The 20,559-nt window shown below is 40.7% G+C and overlaps 1 protein-coding gene across 7 annotated transcripts in view; it reads left to right on the top strand.

The window, feature by feature from the left end:
• The window catches only part of osbpl6 (oxysterol binding protein-like 6), a 200,434-nt gene that overhangs the window by 71,783 nt on the left and 108,092 nt on the right, over positions 1 to 20,559 (top strand). For all 7 annotated transcript variants that reach the window (XM_078552023.1, XM_078552022.1, XM_078552020.1 and 4 more), the window contains exon 3: positions 16,963 to 17,085. In XM_078552023.1, coding sequence (XP_078408149.1) covers positions 16,963 to 17,085 — 123 coding nt within the window. The remainder of the gene's footprint in view (positions 1 to 16,962; positions 17,086 to 20,559) is intronic.

The following is a 20,559-nucleotide window of genomic DNA, read 5'->3' as shown; positions in this document are numbered from 1 at the left end:
CCAAACACTCAAGAATTCAGAAACACACACATCTCCCTTCTCAAAACACTGATTTATGGACAGTAAGGAAAGGAAATTGGGGTTTTCAGATTCCCTCTTTTGCCCTTTTTCAGTTTCCCCCTCCATTTTTGGTACTCTGCATGGTTTTCCACTGTACTCTGTGTTCCTGATAAACTTTCTTATTTCTGTTATTTAAATCTCTATTTAGATATTTTAATATCTATTATGAAGAATATTTCTTTATGCAAAAGTGATGAACAAATGGAATGGGTTGCTAATAAGAGTGATTAAGGTCAGAACTCTGAATTTAATTAAGAATCCATGAGATTCTCTCATGGTAAGATGGTAAGGTGGGAAGAATGAATTTAAATAGACTGAAGAATCTTCTTTATCTGGGAATGCACAACTGACGGTTTCACAACTCATGCTTGGGGGTCATACACCTGACCTGACCCCTGAATTATTTACCTTATAACAAAATAAGCTTAAAGCAAGAAATAAACCATTTAACGTGCTTTCACATTGTTATACACTTGAAATGGCTTTGCAACAAGGCACATATGTCAGTATAACTTCACTAGAACAGAATCTGCAGAGGGCTAGCCATTGTGTAGAATATCAGACAATAAAATGAGCTCTGCTTCACACTGCTAAATCCCCAAGAACTTGTGAAATGAAAACAGAAAATGCTGGAAATACTCAGCAGGTTATGGCAGTATCTGTGGAGAGAAACAGAGTTAATGTTTCAGCCCTGTGACCTTTCTCTCCACAGATGCTGCCATAACCTGCTGAGTATTTCTAGCACTTTTTGTATTTATTTCTGATTTCCAGCATTCACAATATTCTGCTTTCCCCAAGAATTTGTATTGGTTTCCATCAGCTAGGTATTCTTAAAAGGTAGGCTGTTCATCCTGGCATTTCACATGGAGAATCAACAACCGCACAATATTGAAAAGCTTTCTCTTCATGTTCCCTATATAATGGCCAACAGAAACTACCAATATCATCTTACGAAAATTAAAAGTTAAGTGACTAGACTGGTGAACTTAAGACATAATAAAATTTGTTACTCATTCTGTTTGACACTGTATAATTGCAAATGGAAAACTCAACCCACATGTAGGACCATTCAAATCACAACATTCACCACAGTTGGCTGAGTAGGCAGTGGTGAATAAATAAATTAATAGAGCACTGGTCACTACTAAATAAATAAATACATTCATAGAGCAGCATACCCCAGCAAATTAATGAAGAAGGGGATATAGAGTAAATAAATTATCGGCAAATCAATACAGTAGCGGACACACCAATAAATTAATGGGCAGTATGCAACAGTGAGTTCAATGAATGGAACTGTGGACAGCAGCAAATTAATACATTAATGGAGAGGTGGGCAGCAGTGGATTAATAAGTTCATAGAGCAACAAGTACAACAACAAAATCTACAAAGTAATGGTGTTGTGGGCACCAGTAAATGAAGATTTAATAGAACAGAAGGCAGAGCAATAAATCAATAGAAGCATAAAAAATTAAATTAATGTAAGAGCTACAACTGAGTGAATTTCATAGAGCAGGGAACACCAGTGAACTAATAAATTCATAGGTGAGTGAAGACCACCAAATTAATAAACCAGTAGATAAATGGCACACCATTAAATCAATAAATCGATGGAAGGAACAGGGAAACACCTTTTTTATGATTTTGTTTACACTGCCATCTTCCTGTAGCATCGTGCTGATATTAGCTTGGAACTACAGGCAGGTATTGAGCACAGAGAAGGCAGGAGGACATGGGCATGAGAAGGCTTAAATGATGCAAATAGGACTGAAGTAGGAAATGGGCAAACAGGAAGCTTAAGGAGCAGTGGATGCTAGGTTCCACAGTGAGGCAGGTGGGAAGGGGAATGGATTCCAGAGTAGGACAGGAAGTGAGTGCAAAATATTTTCTTAAAGTGGGAATTTAAAAAAAAAAGTGTTTTAACTGTCAGATTGTTACAAGAGAAAGGATGGGAATGCAACTGATATTTTTCTTCACATTCAATTTGCAAGTGCTTACATACACTGCTTTAAAATGCACTCGACACTCAAACAACAACAAATTGCAAATATATCAATATAACTTTTCCAACAATAACAATTTTTGGTATAAATGTTACCTAAATAAAGATTTTGGAAATTGGCATTTAGCTTTTCTTCCCATAATTTTTCAAACAATAACACTTGTAGAAACTGCTGAATGTCAAACTGGAACATTCCAGTATTTGGAATGAATCAAATTCCAATGATGCTTTCTGGGAAATTGTTTACAGAAATGATCACAGTTAACAAAATGCCAGAATGGTGAATACTAATTAGTTTATTTCTGGGAACTACTGACACCTGATTCCTAGATATATGATTGTAGTTTTTAAGATTACTGAAATATTTTTTTAAACCTAGCTTTTTGACAAGCATGCAGTCACTTGATCTAAAGGCTGCTTTGGCTCAGTGTTAACTATTGTCTGTTGACTTTTCTGTGAAGTGCCCTGGTATGTTATACTATGTTAAAGGTGCTATATAAGTGCTAATTTATGTTGTTGATATTAACAACATGCCTATTTAATCAACAACAGTGACTGATTTCACAGAATAGTTCTGGTATTTTAAATGTTATTAAACTTCAATTTATGTTTAATTCCATATCGTGTCTCAAACTTGTTCATGATGCCACATAGTATAAAATGAGAAGCTGCTGCAAACCAGATTAGATTGGAAAGTTAGCATTTGTTATGCTATAAGGGGGCATGTCAAATGTGACAACATTGCAAATAGGTGTTTACTTGTATGAAATAACAGCTGGGAGATGTGAAATACATATTCTAATCTTTTGGTCTCTTATGAAGTATTTTAGTCTCTTAAGTATTTTAGTATTTTATGAAAAAAGGAGCCCCTTCTGTTGTGAATTTGATATTTATCTTGCCTTTTTCTATGGATTCTGATTTGTATTCCTTGTTTTGTGTTTTTCCTTGAATATACAACCCGATTTTTGTCAAAACTAAAATTTTCCTGTAAGGGTTATGTTCTCCATTTTGAATATATTGATTACTTTCTCAGCCTCTAATTTAAAACAACAGTCAGCAATGTCCAAATTAATTGCATTTGTTTTGGATGGTGTATTATAGATTGGTTTCTAAAGAGACTAGGGAGTGCAGCTAGGTAGTTTCAAAATCTCTTAGACTTGGATTTGAATCTAAACCAATTGGATGAATTGCTAGCTGGAATAATATTAGCAAAAATTGAGAGAGCACAGCCTTGAGGGTAGCCATTTGAATTGGGTTGGAAATTGATAGGAGATAGAAAACAGACAGTAAACGGCAAATACTCTGATTGGATGTGAGTAGTGGTATTCTCCAGGGATCTGTTCTGGCAACTCAACTTTTCACAATATTTATTAATAACTTGATGAAGGAATAGAGTATCTTATGTTCAAGTTTATAGATGACATTTGTGTTTGGAGGGACAGTAAATAGTGCAGATAGGAGCAGGAGCTTGAAAGGGAACATGGGCAAATTAAATGAGTAGGCTAAATTATTAATCAAATTCAATGTGGACAAGTGTGAGGTCATCTACTTTGGACCCAAGAAACACAAATCAGGGTATTTCCTAAATGGTGAGAAGCTAAGAACTGTAAAAGACCAAAGAGGTTTGGGCATTCAACTGCACTAACACTTAAGCTGGTGGACTGGTACAAATAGTAATCTAACAGGCAAATAAAATGTTGGCCTTTGTCTCATGGGGACGGGAATAAAAAACAGAAGAAGTGATGCTTCAGTGTATAGAACCTTGGTTGGCCATCTGGAGTTCTGCATTCAGTTTTTGGCACCACACCTAGGAAGGATAAATTGGCATTGAAGGGGATTCACTGCAAATTCACCAGAATGGCACTGGGTGCATTGTTGTCTCACATGTTCTTATGGGGCCTAATGAAATATGTTTTGGATAATAATCAAAAATTTGTCACTAACTTGTTGGAGAAGTTTATTGCCCAGTGAAGAAGTCTTTCGAAGGGAAAATTTAGTATATTGATGGCCATGTTTTATTTGCGTTAATGAGGATCATAATGATCACAATTAGGAGAAAAACGGTTTCAAGGATCAGTGCAAACAAAAGTAGACTCATGCTATAAGGTAAATGCGATTTTATATCCTGAAGGAGACAAAAGAAGAGGAAGGAATCGTATGCTGTAGAAGACAAAGTGCATGAAAGAGAAACGAGTGCAGTAAAAAATTAGAAAAACTGTAGTTTTAAAATAGAAAAAAAGCTGACCAAGAAAATTGGGTTCATGCCAACAAAATGGTGAGTGTGTGCAATTTTACAATGAGCTGTGTGGTCTTTGTCCTAGCTTATTGTCATTTACCCTAATATCTCTATGTGGCTCAGTGTCAAATTTTGTTTGATAACCTTCCTGTGAAGTGTTTGTGGAGGATGTTTTTCTACATTAACGGTGTTATATAAATATAAGTTGTTGTTAAGGAGCATAGATTTAGCATGTGTAATCCTTTAAGCTGTTCAAGTAATTTAAAAGCTACTTAGGATAAATGGACAAAACTTGTTAATGTAGCTGTGAATTGTGCAGTAATTTTGTGTAGTTAATGGTTCAATGAGAAGTTTACTAACTAGTGTCTTTGTGGACACTGTCATTTAACAGACCATACACAAGAGGAGAATCTCTCATAACTGTATTCACTGTTACTGTAGAAGGTTTAGTGTTTAAACTCTTGAGATGTGACCACAGCTTGTTTCAACCTACTTGGAAAGTGGTTACAGACAATCATGAGGTAAAATTTCAGACAGCTCATAAAAGCCCTAAGTTCTCTGCAGTGTGGGCATGGTAAGCAGATAGCCTTCAGTAGTTGTATGTTTGGAGTATCATAGAATTTGTTGACTTAGTCTGAACTCAGTAGCAGATCTGTTCCATCATGCAGCTCTGCACAAAGGAATGCAGGTCAGGTGCCATTTCAGAAAGGAGTGGCCATGGTGTGACTGCAGCAAAAGATAATCAATGAAGCAACAATTTTCAATTGCATAGAGTTCCCAAATGTTTTACAGTGTGCAGAAGAAGAAAAATAAGAACAGTGAGAGGGAAGAACAGGTAAATGGCATTAGAGTATAGGCCAAAGAGTAAATGAAGAACATCAGAAAAACACGTACATTGGTGAAGAACTCAGCAGTGTGCATGTGTTGCCTGAAGGCACTACTGCTGATTCCTGCTATCACTCTGCTAATTCAAAAGCAAAGTAATGCAGTTGCTGAAATCTGATATAAAATGCTAGAAGCACTCAGCAAATTAGACAGCAGTTATGGAAAGAGAAACAGTTAATATTTTATTTTCTGGTGAAAGGTCATCAAGCTGAAATGTAAAATTAGCTTCTCTCTCCACACGTATTACCTGACTTGTTGAGCATATCTTGTGTTTTATGTTATCGCTCAACTGATGATTGGTTTGGGAGGAAGTCAACAGGGCATGCCACACATGGCTGTGTTGGAGTTGTCTTGCTTTTCAAGGTGACTCTCCACTTTAACAGGTAGATGCCACTATCATGGCTGCATTGGAGCAGCTTTTTTTAGGAAGCAGCGAACTCTGACTTATGGGCCTTCTCCACCTTACCTGGGATCTTTGAAGTTTCTGGTGCACTGGGCCATTTTCCAGATGGGGAGTGAACCAGTGGAAATAATCTTTCACTATTTAAAAAAACACAATGACAAACCCGCAGCTACAGGCTGGTCAGTTTAATTTTTGTGGTGGGAAAACCTTTAGAAACAATAACCCAGGACAAAATTAATTGCCACTTGGGAAAGTATGAGCTGGCAATTGAAATCACAGATGTGTGGTAGACGGGTAGTGTTTGACTAATTTGATTTTGTTTTGGTGAAATAATGGAGAGAGTGGATCAGGGTAGTGTAGTTGATGTTGAGTGTATATACTTTCAATCAGTGTTTGATGAACATACCAGGAAGTAAATTTCTTAGCTAAATTTAAGCCGTTAGGGATACAAAGCTGCTTAAAATACAGAAAGCAGAGATTATAAATGATTAGTTGTTTTTTCAGATTACAGAAGAAGTTGCTTGCTTGCATTGCTGTTCCCTAGGGGCTAATGTTGGAATCAATGTTCTTTTAAATTGTTTATTAATGACCTGGAGTTGGTCATAATAAGTACAATTTTAAAGTTCACTGATGATGCGGAAACTCAGAAATGTAACAAGCAGTGATGAGGATAGTAGACTTCAGGAAGATATATACTGCTGAAATGTAAAGAGAAGTGTGAAGTAATTAGTTTTTGTAAGAGGAGCGAGAAGAGGCAATGTAAATTAAATGATTCAATCTTAAAAAGGTTGCATAAGTCTGAAAATTTTGGAACAAAGCGAAGGTTGTTTAAAAAGGTTTACAGGATCCCTGGTTCTATAATTGGAAGCAAAGAGGAAAAACGAAAAGAAGCTATGCTAAACCTTTATAAAATATTGGTTAGGCTTCAGCTGGAGTATTGTGACCTTTAAGAAAGTTATCAAGGGCTTAGAAATGGTGCAGAGAAGTACCAGGGATAAAAAAATTCAGTCATGTGGAGAAACTAGAGAAACTGTGGTTGTTCTCTTTAGAGCAGAGACGGTTAAAGGGAATAATTGGTAGATGTGTTGAAAATCATGAATGGTTTTGGTAGAGTAAATGTGAGAAACTCTTTCCTGTGGCTGAAGGGTCAGTAATCAGGAGAGACAGATTTAAAGCAATTGGCAAAAGAATCAGAGGCAACATGAGGAAAAAGATGTTACGAATTGATAAGATCTGGCATGCACAGCTTGAAAGGAAAGTAAAAGCAAATTCAGTAATAGCTTTGAAAAGGAACTTGGATAAATACTTAAAAGGAAAACATTTGTTGGGCTTTGGAGACAGAGCAGGGAAGCGAGTCTAATTATACTGACAAGGTTGGCTGAATGGCCTTGTTTGATTTTATGTTTTACAAAGGAATTTGAAAGTAGGGAAAGGGAATTGAGGCTTAGAAAGGATATTCCAGAGGATGGGGCATTGTGGAAGAAAGAATGGCCGTCAATGGTGGCAATTAGTGGATGGGAATAAGGAAAAAACCAATCTTAAGGGTGCGAGCAGGAATATATGGCTTTGAAACAGTCAAGGATTTCGACATTCATATAGAAAGCACAGTGGCACCTTTTGAGAAACTGTATGATGGAAACATGTGGCTTTGAGCAGGTAAGAATGGAGGGATTCTGAATTAATTACAATTTAAGGAGGTATAACTAGCTGGAGGGACATTAGAGAAATCGAGCTTCAAGGTGATAAAAGCATTGATTAAAGTCTCGACAGCAGTGCTATGCAGATCCACCTGGAGTAGCCTTATAGCTATTCTGAATCCCATGTGGCTTGCCAATTGGCTGAGCAACCACTCGTCATTGCTTCCCCTTCATCTACTTGAGCTTTTGAAATAAGGCACAAGCAGGAGCTTGTGACTTGTAAGGGCTGAATGAACAGTGTAAATACATTAACCATACGCATCTTGTTATAAGTATGCCCAGTAGAAAGTAATAGGGTCCAATTCCAGGACCTGCTAAAAAAAAAATTGGGCAGTCAAGCACCTGACTTCTGTCTATAGCAGCTGGTCTGCTCTGCACTGTGGTTCTCCTGGTCTTCCATGGTTTGTGGTTGCTCATCCAAGTCTATGATAAAATCTCTGTCCATGGCACAGTTGTGCATGAAGCACATCACTATAATTTTGTAGGCAGTTCCTGGAACATAATGTAAGCATTTCCCCTCCATCCTGTCCTAGCACTGGCCCAAGCATTGGCCTAAACCCATGAACCCATAGTTTTTTTTTAAATGCTAACTTCAAGCAACCAATGTTTTCATTTATGTAATCCAGTGGTACTTTCTAGTGGGTTGAAACTGTTAACATACTTTTATGGCAACATGCAGAAAATACAGCCTTGTGTGATGAGGGTAGTAAGCAGTGCACAAGAGAAGTGAGTATTTCATTGTTTTCAGTTTAGCTTTTGCACGTTGAACCAACTGATTAATTGAGATAACAGGACCAGTTTCACATGCAGACTAGAGTCCCCATTTCCTCAGTTATGAAAATACAGATTATATGATTTTCTACTAAAGAATGTTCTAACTAATCTGAAATTCAGAATAGTTTCTCAAACTTGAATGTTTGAGTCTGCCTGACTTCTACATACTATGTCATGGTACATAAGAAATAGGAGCCAGGAGTAGGCCATTCGGCCCCTTGAGCCTGCTCCGCCATTCGATACGATCATGGCTGATCTAATTGTGGCCTTAACCCCACTTTCCTGTCTGCCCCCACCCCCCGCCATAATCCATGACTCCCTTGTTGATCAAAAATCTGTTTAATCAGCCATGAATGCACTTAATGACCCATCCTCCACTTCTCTCTGGGATAGAGAATTCCAAAGGTTAAGGATCCTCTGAGAGAAGAAATTCCTCCTCAACTCCATCTTAAATGGAAGACTCCTCATTTTCAAACTGTGTCCCCTAGTTCTAGATTCCCCCATGAGGGAAAAAATCCTCTCAGCATCCACCCTCAAGCCCCCTCAGAATCTTATATGTTTCAATAAGATCACCTCTCATTCTTCAGAATTCCAATGAGTATATATCCTTATAAGACAACCCCTTCAAATCAACCTAGTGAACCTTCTCTGAACTGCCCCTAATACAAATATATCGCTCCTTAACTGAGACCAAAACTGTACACATTACTTTTAGTGCAGTCTTACCAATGCCCTGTACAGTTTTACCAAGACTTCCCTACTCTTATATTCCGTTCCCCTTTGCAACAAAGGCCAACATTCCATTTGCCTTCTTAATTACTTGCTGTACCTGTATGCTAACTTTTGGTAATTCAGGGACATCCAAATTCCTCTATACTGCAGCATTCTGCAGTCTCTCTTCACTTAAATAATATGCTGCTTTTCTATTCTTCACACCAAAGTGGACAACCTCACATTTCCCCACATGATACTCCATTCACCAATTTTTTTTCCACTCACTTAACCTATCTATATCCCTTTGCAGACTCTTTGTGTCCTCCTCACAATTTTCTTCCCTACCTATTTTTCGATTGACAGCAAATTTGGTTACAATACAGTTGGCCCCTTTATCCAAGTCATTAATGTAGATTGTAAATAATTGAGGCTGTTATGATCCAGCTGATACTACTGGACAAGTCAGATCCCAGGATGGAACTCGGCTTGATCCTAAATTTTATTTTTTATCTAGATATGTGGAGAGTGGCCACTGAACAGTCACAGGAGTCAGCTGAAGAACTTCTAACAAAAGAATATAACATTTATTAAACAAAAAAAGATAAACTATGTTACAATGCTCCTTCACCCACAACTACACCTTTACAGATATATACAGATTAATAAGGATAACACAAATTTCAAAAGCTATCATATACTCCAATGTTCACAGTAAGTACACAGTCCATATCCCAATAGGTGACCTGTGGTCAGACACACCACCTTCTGAAACCAAGTGACAGATGCACCCCAAAAAGATGGCATGGATCTCTCATCAACTCCGCCCCCCCCTTCTCCTCACAGGTGCATGTCACACAGTGAGCCAACCGGTGTCACTGAACTCCATTTTTCACACAAGGGCTTCCAACCTCCACACTCGAACTCGCTCTGGAATCTTCTCCCAAACAGCGCTTCCTCTCAGACACCTTCCACAAGGGTGCACCTCCAGGGTTTCGAACTCTCCTTCTGATGTTCCTCTCCCCTGAATCGCCACGTGCATTCAAACTTCCTTCCACATATACTCTCTCAAATGCTCAGCTGTGCCAACAGAACACTACTGCTTCACATGCCCATAGTAAAGAGTTACAGATCTTCAGCTGCCCCCTTGGAACTTCTGGCTTCCTGCACACCTATATCGCTTTAAATCTGCTTCCTGCAGCTTTCTATCTTTTAAACTTGAAGCTTGGAGTCTTCCACTCTTCTCCTTACTTTCACTTTCACAGAACAGGACCTTTGCCAGATTCCTGTCCTTTGTCTAGACTGCCCTCTTGGATCTTCCCTGTTCCACTCTCCTGGATTTGGGGATGTTTTCTTTAGTTTCTGGAACCTGCTTCTGCAATTTTCTCTCTGTCTAACCTCTCTCGGCAGCTGGCTTCAACTTCAGTTTGGAACTTGCTATCTGTCCCTCTGCTGTCCAGCCTCTCCGGAATCTTGGCTTCAACTGAACTTTAGTTTGGGACTGGCTATATGCCCTTTCTAGGCTGCTTCTGCTGGCAACTGCTTCCAACTGAACTCAAACTGCTTCTTTTAGTTTTCTGTGTGTGTGTGTGTGTGCACGTGTGTGTTTCAAGGGTCATAAAACTCATTAGAAATGCAGGTGTACAAACAAAGCTTTAGATCTGCTGCCTCCACTGAAAAATGAAACTAGATCCCTTTCAACCGACAAATAGAAAAAAATATAAATTGAACTTAAACTTGAAGATATACCTTTTTCCTAACACACCCAAATACACATATAACTTACTTAAACTATCTCTAGTTCCTAACAAGGCCCCAGCACTGATCCCTGTGGTGCTCCACTTGTTACAGTTTGCTAACTTGGAAATGACCCATTTATTCTGACTCTTTGACTCCACCTTCTATCCGTGCTAATATATTCCCCCCCGACACCACGAGCTCTTATCTTGTGTAAAGGTGACACCTTATTGAATGCCTTTTGGAAATCAAAATACATTACGGCCCTGACTTTTGTTCCTGAGTCAGGAGCACAGAGACGAGAGAGTTCCCGGCTCTGTGCACACGGCCTTCAAAAATAGCCATCCACAGGTTGTGTTTTCATTCTGGGTGGTGTGGGGTGGCGGTGCGGGCTGGATTGGAAGTCAGGCCTGCCGCCCCAGGAATGAGTGCGGAGGCTGCAGGGTGCAGAGGCAGGCTGGGCAGAAGGCCTACCTCTGAGTTCCACCACTACTGAATTAAATTTTAAAAACCCCACCGACCCTCCATGGCCCCTCTTACCCCCTTCGCCGAGCTGTGCCCCTTTACCTACCCCTCATGGCCCCTCATATCACCTATGCCAACCCATGGCCCTCTACCCCCCCCTCCATGGCCCCTCATACCCCCTATGCTCTCCACATCGCCATGGCCCTTTATAGCTCTATGCCAACAGTGTCAACTCATGCCCCCACCCACCACCCTTTGCCCTTACCCCCTCCATGCCAACAGGGTTGGTAATTCTTTGACAACTGGACAGCTTATTGACAGTTCTTTGACAGCTTGACAGTCCCAATGAGTTTATACACATTTTACGCACAATCATGTTTACCTTTAACAACCCCAAAGGGTGCCTTACCTCCCCCAAGGGTGTCCTGGGATCAGATTTAAAAGGGTACCTTACCTCTTTAAATAAAGGGGTACCCTGGCTATTGAAACAAATCCACTAAGTTCAGACCAGCTCTTACCTGGCCTAATCTGCACACGCCTGGTTTCACACTCTTGGCCTACCAACATCCCACATCAATGGAGGCAGCTGGTGACTTAAAGAGCTAGCTGCCTCCGTGAATCACATATGTGTGAACCCTGGCCTGACTCCAGTCCTGCCCCCGCAAAAATTGGGAAATGCTGTGCTTGGGTGGGCTTAGAGTTTTCGGCCATTTCCAGGATTTTCGTGAAAATCTGGGCCTACATCTACTTTATCCATCCTGCTTGTTACAGCCTCAAATAACTCTAATAAATTTGTCAAACACGATTTTCCTTTCACAAAGATAGTATCCTACCCTCAACCATTTTCAGCCGCTTCATCATTGATCTTCCCTCCATCATAAGGTCAGAAGTGGAGATGTTCGCTGATGATTGCACAACGTTCAGCACCATTTGTAATTTTTCCGAAACTGAAGCAGTCTGTGTTCAGAATCTTTCTGAGATAGGCTACTTCATTATACTGAAACACAGCTTATGTGCTGCAGCTTGCTAGCTCTCTGTGTTTGGGAGAACCACATGCATCCAGCACCTCCCACGGTGGTGTGCCCAAGATCAGTAATCCACCATGTCGTGTGACCCTCCATCTATTGGGACAGCATGCATGCCTCTCCACTGTTGCGAGAATGTTTTTCTTTAGCAGCAGTTAGATGTCAAAATTTGAAAGTGCATTACATACCAAGGTCAGTGAAATAAATTATGACTGCTTTACAAGCAGCCAGTCAGCTATTTTGCAACTAACCTTGTCTCTATCCAGGGACTGCAGTAGAAACCACTGTTATGAAGGGCATTACCTTAACTGCAGGTATGGTGGCTACTTTTGATATACAGTTGATCACTGCGAACATGTTTTACTGATTGCCTTTTTTCTAAATTGCACATGTAACCTGTCAAATTTATAAGATCTATAATTCGTGTTCCCTTACCATGCTTGTGCTGGTACCAGTGTTGTATTTTATAAGTGATGGAAATCAATAGCAAATAATCTATTTGGTTGATGTTATGGCTTTAAAATAAATAGGTAAATAAAATACAATACACCGTATAACCAAAATATAATATAACAAGTATTGCAGGATTCTTACAGGATGAACTTCATTTATGATCAGAGCAAAATCACTGCAGATACAAGAAACCTCAAATAAAAACAGAAAATGCTGCACTTAGCCAATATCTGTGGAGAGAGAAACAGAGGTAACATTTTAGGTTGATGACCTTTCATCAAACCTGGAAAAAAATGTTGGAGCTGTAACAAGTTTTAAGCAAATGCAGTCAGGGAAAGTGAGAGATGGGGAGAAAGAACATAAGGGAAGGTCTGTGATAGGGTTGTGGGCAAGAATGATTAAAGCCTGGATTTTGTGGGTGGTAATGATGGCAAAACTGTTAGTATTCACTGTTGGTTCTCTTCTGAGACTGACTTCTGGGGCTGAATCTTACCTATGTTGGGCGGGTGGGGGCAGGCGCAGAGCTGATTGCCGCCCGTGATCGACAGTGCGCTGCCATTTTACACGGGCGGGCCAATTAAGGCCCACCCAGCGTAACGTGCGGCTGGTAGCGCTCAGTGCTACCTGTGCGGGCACGGGGGAGGATGGAGAGTCGGGGCCTGCAGCTGCCTCGAGGAGATTGAATAGAGAATAAAACAGTTTAATAAATGATGTAAAAATTGATTTAAACATGTACCCCATGTGACAGTGTCACATGAGCTGGGACATGTTTGTCAATTTAGCAAAATTTACTTATTTATTTTATTAAACCTTCAGGAAACCTCATCCCGCCCACGGATGAGGTTTTTTGAAAAACATGAAGGCTGCTTGGGCTCTTTGCCTGCCCACCAACCTTAAGGTTGGACGGGCAGCGTTGTCAACAACTTTAATTTCTTTTTAATGGCCTTAATAGGCCGTTGATAGTTCGGCAGGCATGCAGCTGCTTCCGGTGCACGCCCACCAAACGCAATATCAAAATGACGCGCAATGACGTCGGGATGCACGACATGTCGGGCCCACCCCCGCATGCTGACGGCAATATTCTGGCCCTGGAATTTGAGCATGTGCAGTTAAACACGGAAATCCAGAAGTTGCTGTCAATTATTCTATGCTTCTCCTTAGGGTGCGCCTATGAATTTCCCCAGACCGCAATCAATTAGAACTCTCACTTTGATGCTGTTAGTCTTTCTGTAAAACCCTTGACAAAATGCACCTTATTGAATGAGGTGAATAACTTGGCTTTTAGCTGTTTACTAAGTTAATAATTATGAATGAACAATCTCCCTAGCACTCAAAAGCTAGTTGCCTATTTGTGGAATGCTAAATTTCTCCATTATTTTAAATTCCAGATTTTATTTTTTTTTACAATTTCGTTTAATATTTCGCCTTATACTTTAATTCCATGTGTACGTTCCACCCTTTATTTTGCTCTCTGATATTAAAAAGTGAAGGATAATCAGTGCTTTTCACTTCCTGGCATGCTGCCTGTGAGATTTTTCAATGTGATTGGCTACATACCTACTTAATGACACCACTGTTGTTGAATGCCATGCCTGGAGATTCCCCTGAGTTGGTGCCAGATTTAAACTGCTATGGGCCTGGGAGAGATGTAAGTGGCAACAGCATCCGCTATCTGACAAAATGGAAACAGTGTTTATGGCCTGAAATGTAAGAGTTCATTGTTGGATGCGATAGGCTATAAAGTGCCTAATCAACACATGCATTGCTGTTTCTTGAGCTTCTGTTAAACATTACTAGAACCATGTTTGAGGTCCAGGAGAGAGAGGTCAGAGTGGGAGCAGTGTGGAGAATTAAAATTGCAAATGACCAGAGCTCAGGTTCATACTCATGCACTGAACAGAATGTTGGGCAATGTGATCACCCAATCTGTGTTTGGTTTCCTCAATGCAGAGGAGATTGCATCATGAGCAGTGAATGCAGTAGAATAAATTGAAAGTAAACCCTTGTTTCACCTGGAAGGAGTGACTGGGACCCTAGATGGAGGGAAGAGAAGAGGTAAAAGAACAGATGTTAGAATCATAAAATCATAACAACACACAGAGAGGCCATTTGGCCTTTCAAGCCCATGCCAGCTCTCTGCAAAAACAACTTGACTAGTTTCACTCCCTGCACCCTTTTTCTGTAGCCCTGATATTTTTTTTCCCCTTTAGGTGCTTATCCTGTTCATTTTTGAAAGCCATGATTAAACCTGCCTCTACCATCCTTTCAGGCAGAGCACTCCAGATCCTAACCACGTGCTGTGTGAAAAGGCTTTCCCCATTTTTTGTTTGGTTCTTTTACTAATCACTTTATATCTGTGCCCCCTGACTCTTCTGCCAGTGGGAACATTTTCTGTCCAGACCACCCCCCCCCCATGATTTTGAAAACCTCTATCAAATCTCCTTTCCATCTTCTCTTTTCTAAGGAGAACAACCCCAGCATCTCCAATGTATCCATGTAACTGAAGTCCCTCATCCCTGTAACCATTCTCGCAAATCTTTTCTGCACTCTCTCTAAAGCCTTTACATCCTTCCTAAAGTGGATATCCAGAATTGAACGCACGGCTCCAGTTGAGGCTGAGCCAGTGCTTTATAAAGATTCATCATAACTTCCTTGCTTTTGTACTTCATGCCTCCGTTTCTAAAGCCCAAGCTCCCCTCTGCCTTTTTAACCACCTTCTCAACCTGCTCTGCAATCTTCAATGATTTGTGTACATTTCTCCCCAGGCTTCTATGTTCTTGCATTCCTTTTAAAATTGTGCCCTACAGTTTATATTGCCTCTCCTCATTCCTCCTACCAAAATGTATCACCTCACACTTCCCTGTATTAAATTTCATCTGTCATATAGGCAGGCGCCTGCCTATGTCCTCTTGAAACCTATCTGTATCCTTGTCGCAGTTCGCAATAATTCGAAGTTTTGTGTCATCTGCAAATTTTGAAGTTCTGCCCTTTGCACCCAGGATGAAGTCATTTACATATAACCAACCATGATGAACCTCTCTGTATACTTTCCTCCAGTTTGAAAAACAACCGTTCATCACTCTGTTTCCTGTCACTCAGTTGACTTTGCATCTGTGCTGCCCCTGTCCCTTTTATTCCACGGGCTTCAGCTTTGCTGACAAGTCATATCAGCTGTGCTACCCTCATCAACCTTCTCTGTTGACCTCATCAAAAAACTCAGTTAAGTTAGTAAAAATCCTTGCAGGCTTTCCTTAATTCATCTACATTTGTCAGGTGACTGTTTATTTGTCCCGGATTATAGTTTTTAAAAGCTTTTTCACCGCTAAGTTTAAACTAACTGGCCTGTATTGCCTCATTTATCCTTACACCATTTTTTTTTTTAAACAGGAATGTAATGTCTGCAATTCTTTAGTTCTCTGGCAGCACCCAGTATCTAAAGAGGACTGGAAGATTACAGTCAGCACCTCCGCAATTTCTACCCTTCCAATCTTTCATTCCGACAGGTCCATTCACAACCCACAAAAATTAAGTTCCGTGCATCACCCTTGTGCTTGCTGGCCTGCAGTGGCTCCTAGACCTCCATTTTAGAATTCTTACCCTTGTTTCCAAACCCCTCCATGTTTCCAATCTCTCTAATTTCCTACAACTCTACAACCTTCTGAGACCTCTGACTCCTCTAATTCTGGCCTCTTGCATATCCTAGATTTTTGTCGCTCCATCATAAGAGGCCATATATTCATTTGCCTAGGCTATTAGCATTGGAATTCCCTCCTTAAACTAGGTCGCCCCTCTTCCATCTTCTACTCGAGTTAGATGTTCCTTAAAACCTACTTTTTTGACAAAAGCTCACCCGACCTAAATATCTTTTTAAAAAATTCTTTCATGGGATGTGGGCACTGCTAGCTAGGCCAGCATTTATTGAGGACATTTAAAAGCCAATCACATGTAGGCCAGATAAGGATGGCAGATTTCCTTCCCTAAAGGGCACTAGTGAACCAGCTGGATTTTGTGGATCATCAGGCTTTTAATTTTTATTGTATTCAAATTTCACCATCTGCCATGGTGGGATTTGAACCCAGGTCCCCAGAGATGTTTTACAACATTAAAGGTGATATAAAAATGAAAATTGTTGGTGTTGAAATTGACTGGGACTCCTCACTGTCTCTCAGATGGCCTGGTAGTACTAGGATGTGTTTCCATCCAGGAGTTAAAATGTACCCCTAAAGAGCTTAATATGAAAGATGAGAACATGATGGTGTTAAATGATAAACAAATGGCAATTAATTTTAAGTATGTTTATACAGCTCCATGAAGTGAATAGAGAATACAGATCCTTCCCTGCCATGTACGCTACTTCCTCTTGCTCCATTTCAATCTCTATAAATAATAAGTCAGTGAAAGCAATTGACAGTGTTATTTGGAAACTCGTGAATATTGTGTGCTTTCTCATTTGCAAGGGTTTATCTTAAAAATTGCTTTATTACAGAATAATTGTCTTTGTCAAAATTTGCAGGATGGTGACAACTGGGAAATCATTGAAGGATTAAAAATCGGGCAGACCAATGTGCAGAAACCAGATAAACATGAAGGATTCATGTTGAAGAAACGAAAATGGCCCTTAAAAGGTTGGCATAAGGTAAGTGTCAGATAAGTTCATTCTCAAGACAGGAAAATTTATCGATCGTTGATGCCTGATATTACAAATTAATTTTGAATAGAATCTTAAGATAATAATAAGACATAGGAACAGAAATTAGGTCATTCGGTCCATCGTGTCTGCTCCACCATTCAATCATGGCTGATAAGTTTCTCAACCCCATTCTCCCACCTTTTCCCCGTAACCTTTGATCCCCTTACCAATCAAGGATCTTGCTGTATGATTAACGCCTCTACTTCTAATTGTGGTCTATAGCGATTTACATTACTTGTAATTGTCATTTTAGCAAATGTTCTCACATGGATTATTGCCTGTTGTACAGCTGAGAGATGATTTTGCAAATAATATCATAGATTCAGGAAAATGGGTTTATATAATGAGGATGTTGCATTATACACTGATTTGGTGTATGTGTCCTTCTGGCGTTAAACTATTTTAATTGAATCTGTTTCCCAGCTCCATTGTCCCCTGGTATTTAATTTAATCTGTACACCCAACCCAATGTTGTCTCTCCATACTTCCCTGTTTGAAAATTGACCAAAAGAGAAAAATGTAAAAATGAAAAGGAGAAGCAACAAAATTAGCTGAAGTGCAGTAAAGGAAGTGGTTATGAACAATAAAAAGACAAGAATAAGGAAAGTGCTTTGATAGAACAATTTCGTATTTTTGAATTTCTTTGGTGTGTTTTTCTCACTTATCTTCCTCCCCTCCTCTCTCTGTTATAACATCACAAGATAAATACAGATGAAAAAAGCATTTTGCCCATTTCAGATTCTGCATTTAGAAGGGCCCTAAAGCCCTCCCACCATGACCTCCAGCTCCTTTTTATATTACTCCAAGATTTTCATCTCCACTGCTCCACCTGGAAGTCCGTTCCATCTGTTGATCCTTTTAATATGCCTAAGTTTGCCTTGTATTCATTTAGATGTCAGCAATGACCTGCTATAAAATCCAGAGCCTCCTGGGGCACTGGTGCTCACCATGTCGAGAGAGCTGATCCTCTACCTGTACACCCTGTGTTTGGAATCTTGCCTCCTTCAAATTGGATCTCTGTTCATCCCCTCTGCCCTTTGGAACGTAATGCGGCTGAGGACAAGGCAGTTGATGCTGCTGCTGGTGGTGGCGTTGCTGCTCCTCTTGCTCTTTATCAGAGTAGGAGGTAGCGCTGAAGAAACCCCCCCCATGCCTTTGTTAAGGCTGGCAGCAGAAACATGCAATTGAAGGTGAGTGAAGTGCAAGGCAGGTGAGATGACTTCCAAGAAGTTGGAAATCACCATTTAAGCACTCTTTGAGAAGGAATTCTGAACAGCAGCCTCTCACCTAGCAGCTCTTCAGTTTCACTGATCAAAGGCTTCCTAGCCTGTCAGCTTCAATGAAGAAGCGCTCCCCACTGTGCACTTGCCTTGGTGACCCTGGTGATTTGTTGACAACTTGGGAAATAAGTCTGCTGGCGTTAAAGCAGAACTCAGTTGCCTATTACAATATTTAAATGCCATAGCCAACAGATGCACAGGGGTTTTACCGTTCACTTTCAAACCTACTAAAACCTGGAAGAGGGAAAGATAATATTGGGATGCCTACCCAATGTCAGTTTTAAGGGAACTAACTCCCCTCATGCATCTAAACCCACCTCCACATGCTGGTAAAAAATCTGCCCTAAGAATTAGTTTTGTGACTCTTCTCTGATCTATCTTCCTGCTTTGAAAGTCTCTTTGTCCCTGTGATCAGAACTGAACACATTGGGCTAGATTTTACGCTTCCCCCACCGGCAGGTTTGAAGGTGGAGGGATGCTGGTAAAATCCAATATGTGGCTTTCCTGCTGCCTACCCGCCCCCTGACCTGCATGAAAATTTACAACGGGGTGGTGGTGGCCACTTAAGAGCCTTATCCTGCCCCTGCTGCTATTTTACTTGCAGCAGGGGGAGGCTCATGCCATGTGAGAAGCCTGGCAGCTTTAGCTATACAGGCTGATGTCGGGCAAGGGGTAGTGGGGGGGCGACCTTCCTTGCATGTCCCTTGTACCCATTGAAGGAAGCCCCAGCAAGGTCGCACTTCTCCCTTTACTCCCAGCCTCTGAAACCCAGCCCCCCCATCCCCCTCACCCAACTTGTCAGCTTGACCCCTTATGACCTCATAAAGATATTAATCAATTAAAGCTAACATTCCATTTCAGCCTGTGTAAACAGACCCTTTGCTGAACTAATCCATTAGTGAGTCTTGGATAAAAGCAAAATACTGCGGATGCTGGAAATCTGAAACAAAAGCAGAAAATTCTGGAAAAGCTCAGCAGATCTGACAGCATCTGTGGAGAGAAAGAAACAAAGTTAATGTTTCAAGTCCATATGACCCTTCTTCAGAGCCAGTCTTGGAGCTCAGCCAAGCATTTATACTGAGGCCATCTGGGAACTGTATCAACAGAAACATGTGGCCAGACATCATAAGTCATTTTTTCTTTGATCTGCTTTTGCAATGTCTGTATGTTTATTCAGACAAGATTAAAAGGCGTGAAGTAAAGATTGTTATGGAAACTATGAATGGCAATACCTGATACAACCTTATAAAGGTTTCAAAGAACAGCTGTTTTTTTCAAAGCAGATTTCCGAATGGGGCTTTCCACGAACATTTCAAGATGCCATTGTTATTATATGATTCCTTGGCTCTGTACATAGTGCAGACTGGCTAAGGGGCCATGGAAGTGTCATGGTGAGGGCTTGGGTAAGAGCTTTTAAGCATGCCTTTCAGATGGTTCCCAAATCCAGCTTATGGTTCACAATTCCTCTGAGGAGTCGTGACCTATGAGCCCTTGAGAAGCTGGCCCAACTCCATGCAAATTGTGGGGGAGTGGTATGAGATGCCTACCCAATGGAACCAACCAGCCTGGGAATACAGGGTGCAGGCTCACTACCTGCACCCTTATTCTGTGCATCGGGAATGGGGGCAGGAATCCCAGAATCAGGTCCCACTTGCCATTTTTAAAGGCCTTTGGACTCAGCTTGACTTAATGAAAATCTAATCTGTTGTGTTGAGTTTATGCCTTGTGATTGATGTAAATTGGAAACACTGTGTCTCCTGCCAACATAACATGGCTGCCGATACCCATTTGCGCATGCGCACTGGTCCACGCGTGCACCAAAACCCAATGACATCACTACCGGAGCCTGCAGCCTGCAACTCAAGAGTGGCAGAAGGAGGAGGAAAGGATTTGCAGGCTGGGAACTAAAATGCTGTCCTTGTGGGATATTTTACTGCAGTCATGTTGGTCAGTGTTTTTAAACTCTGTCTCACTATCACAATAATGTAAATGAAGTAGGTTGATGTGACTGTTAGACAATATTGCCCCATCTAACACACACAGCAACCTACAACGTTAGACTATGGGTGGAATTTTCTGAGCCCGCTGGCAGCAGGCATGATGTGCGGCATGTGCAGAAAATATGGCGCAACCTGCTTCA

This window comes from Cetorhinus maximus, chromosome 11, assembly GCF_964194155.1.
Source record: "Cetorhinus maximus chromosome 11, sCetMax3.hap1.1, whole genome shotgun sequence".
Classification (NCBI taxonomy): domain Eukaryota; kingdom Metazoa; phylum Chordata; class Chondrichthyes; order Lamniformes; family Cetorhinidae; genus Cetorhinus; species Cetorhinus maximus.
Note: the sequence above shows the minus strand (reverse complement) of the source record. Positions and strands in the feature narration are given on the sequence as shown.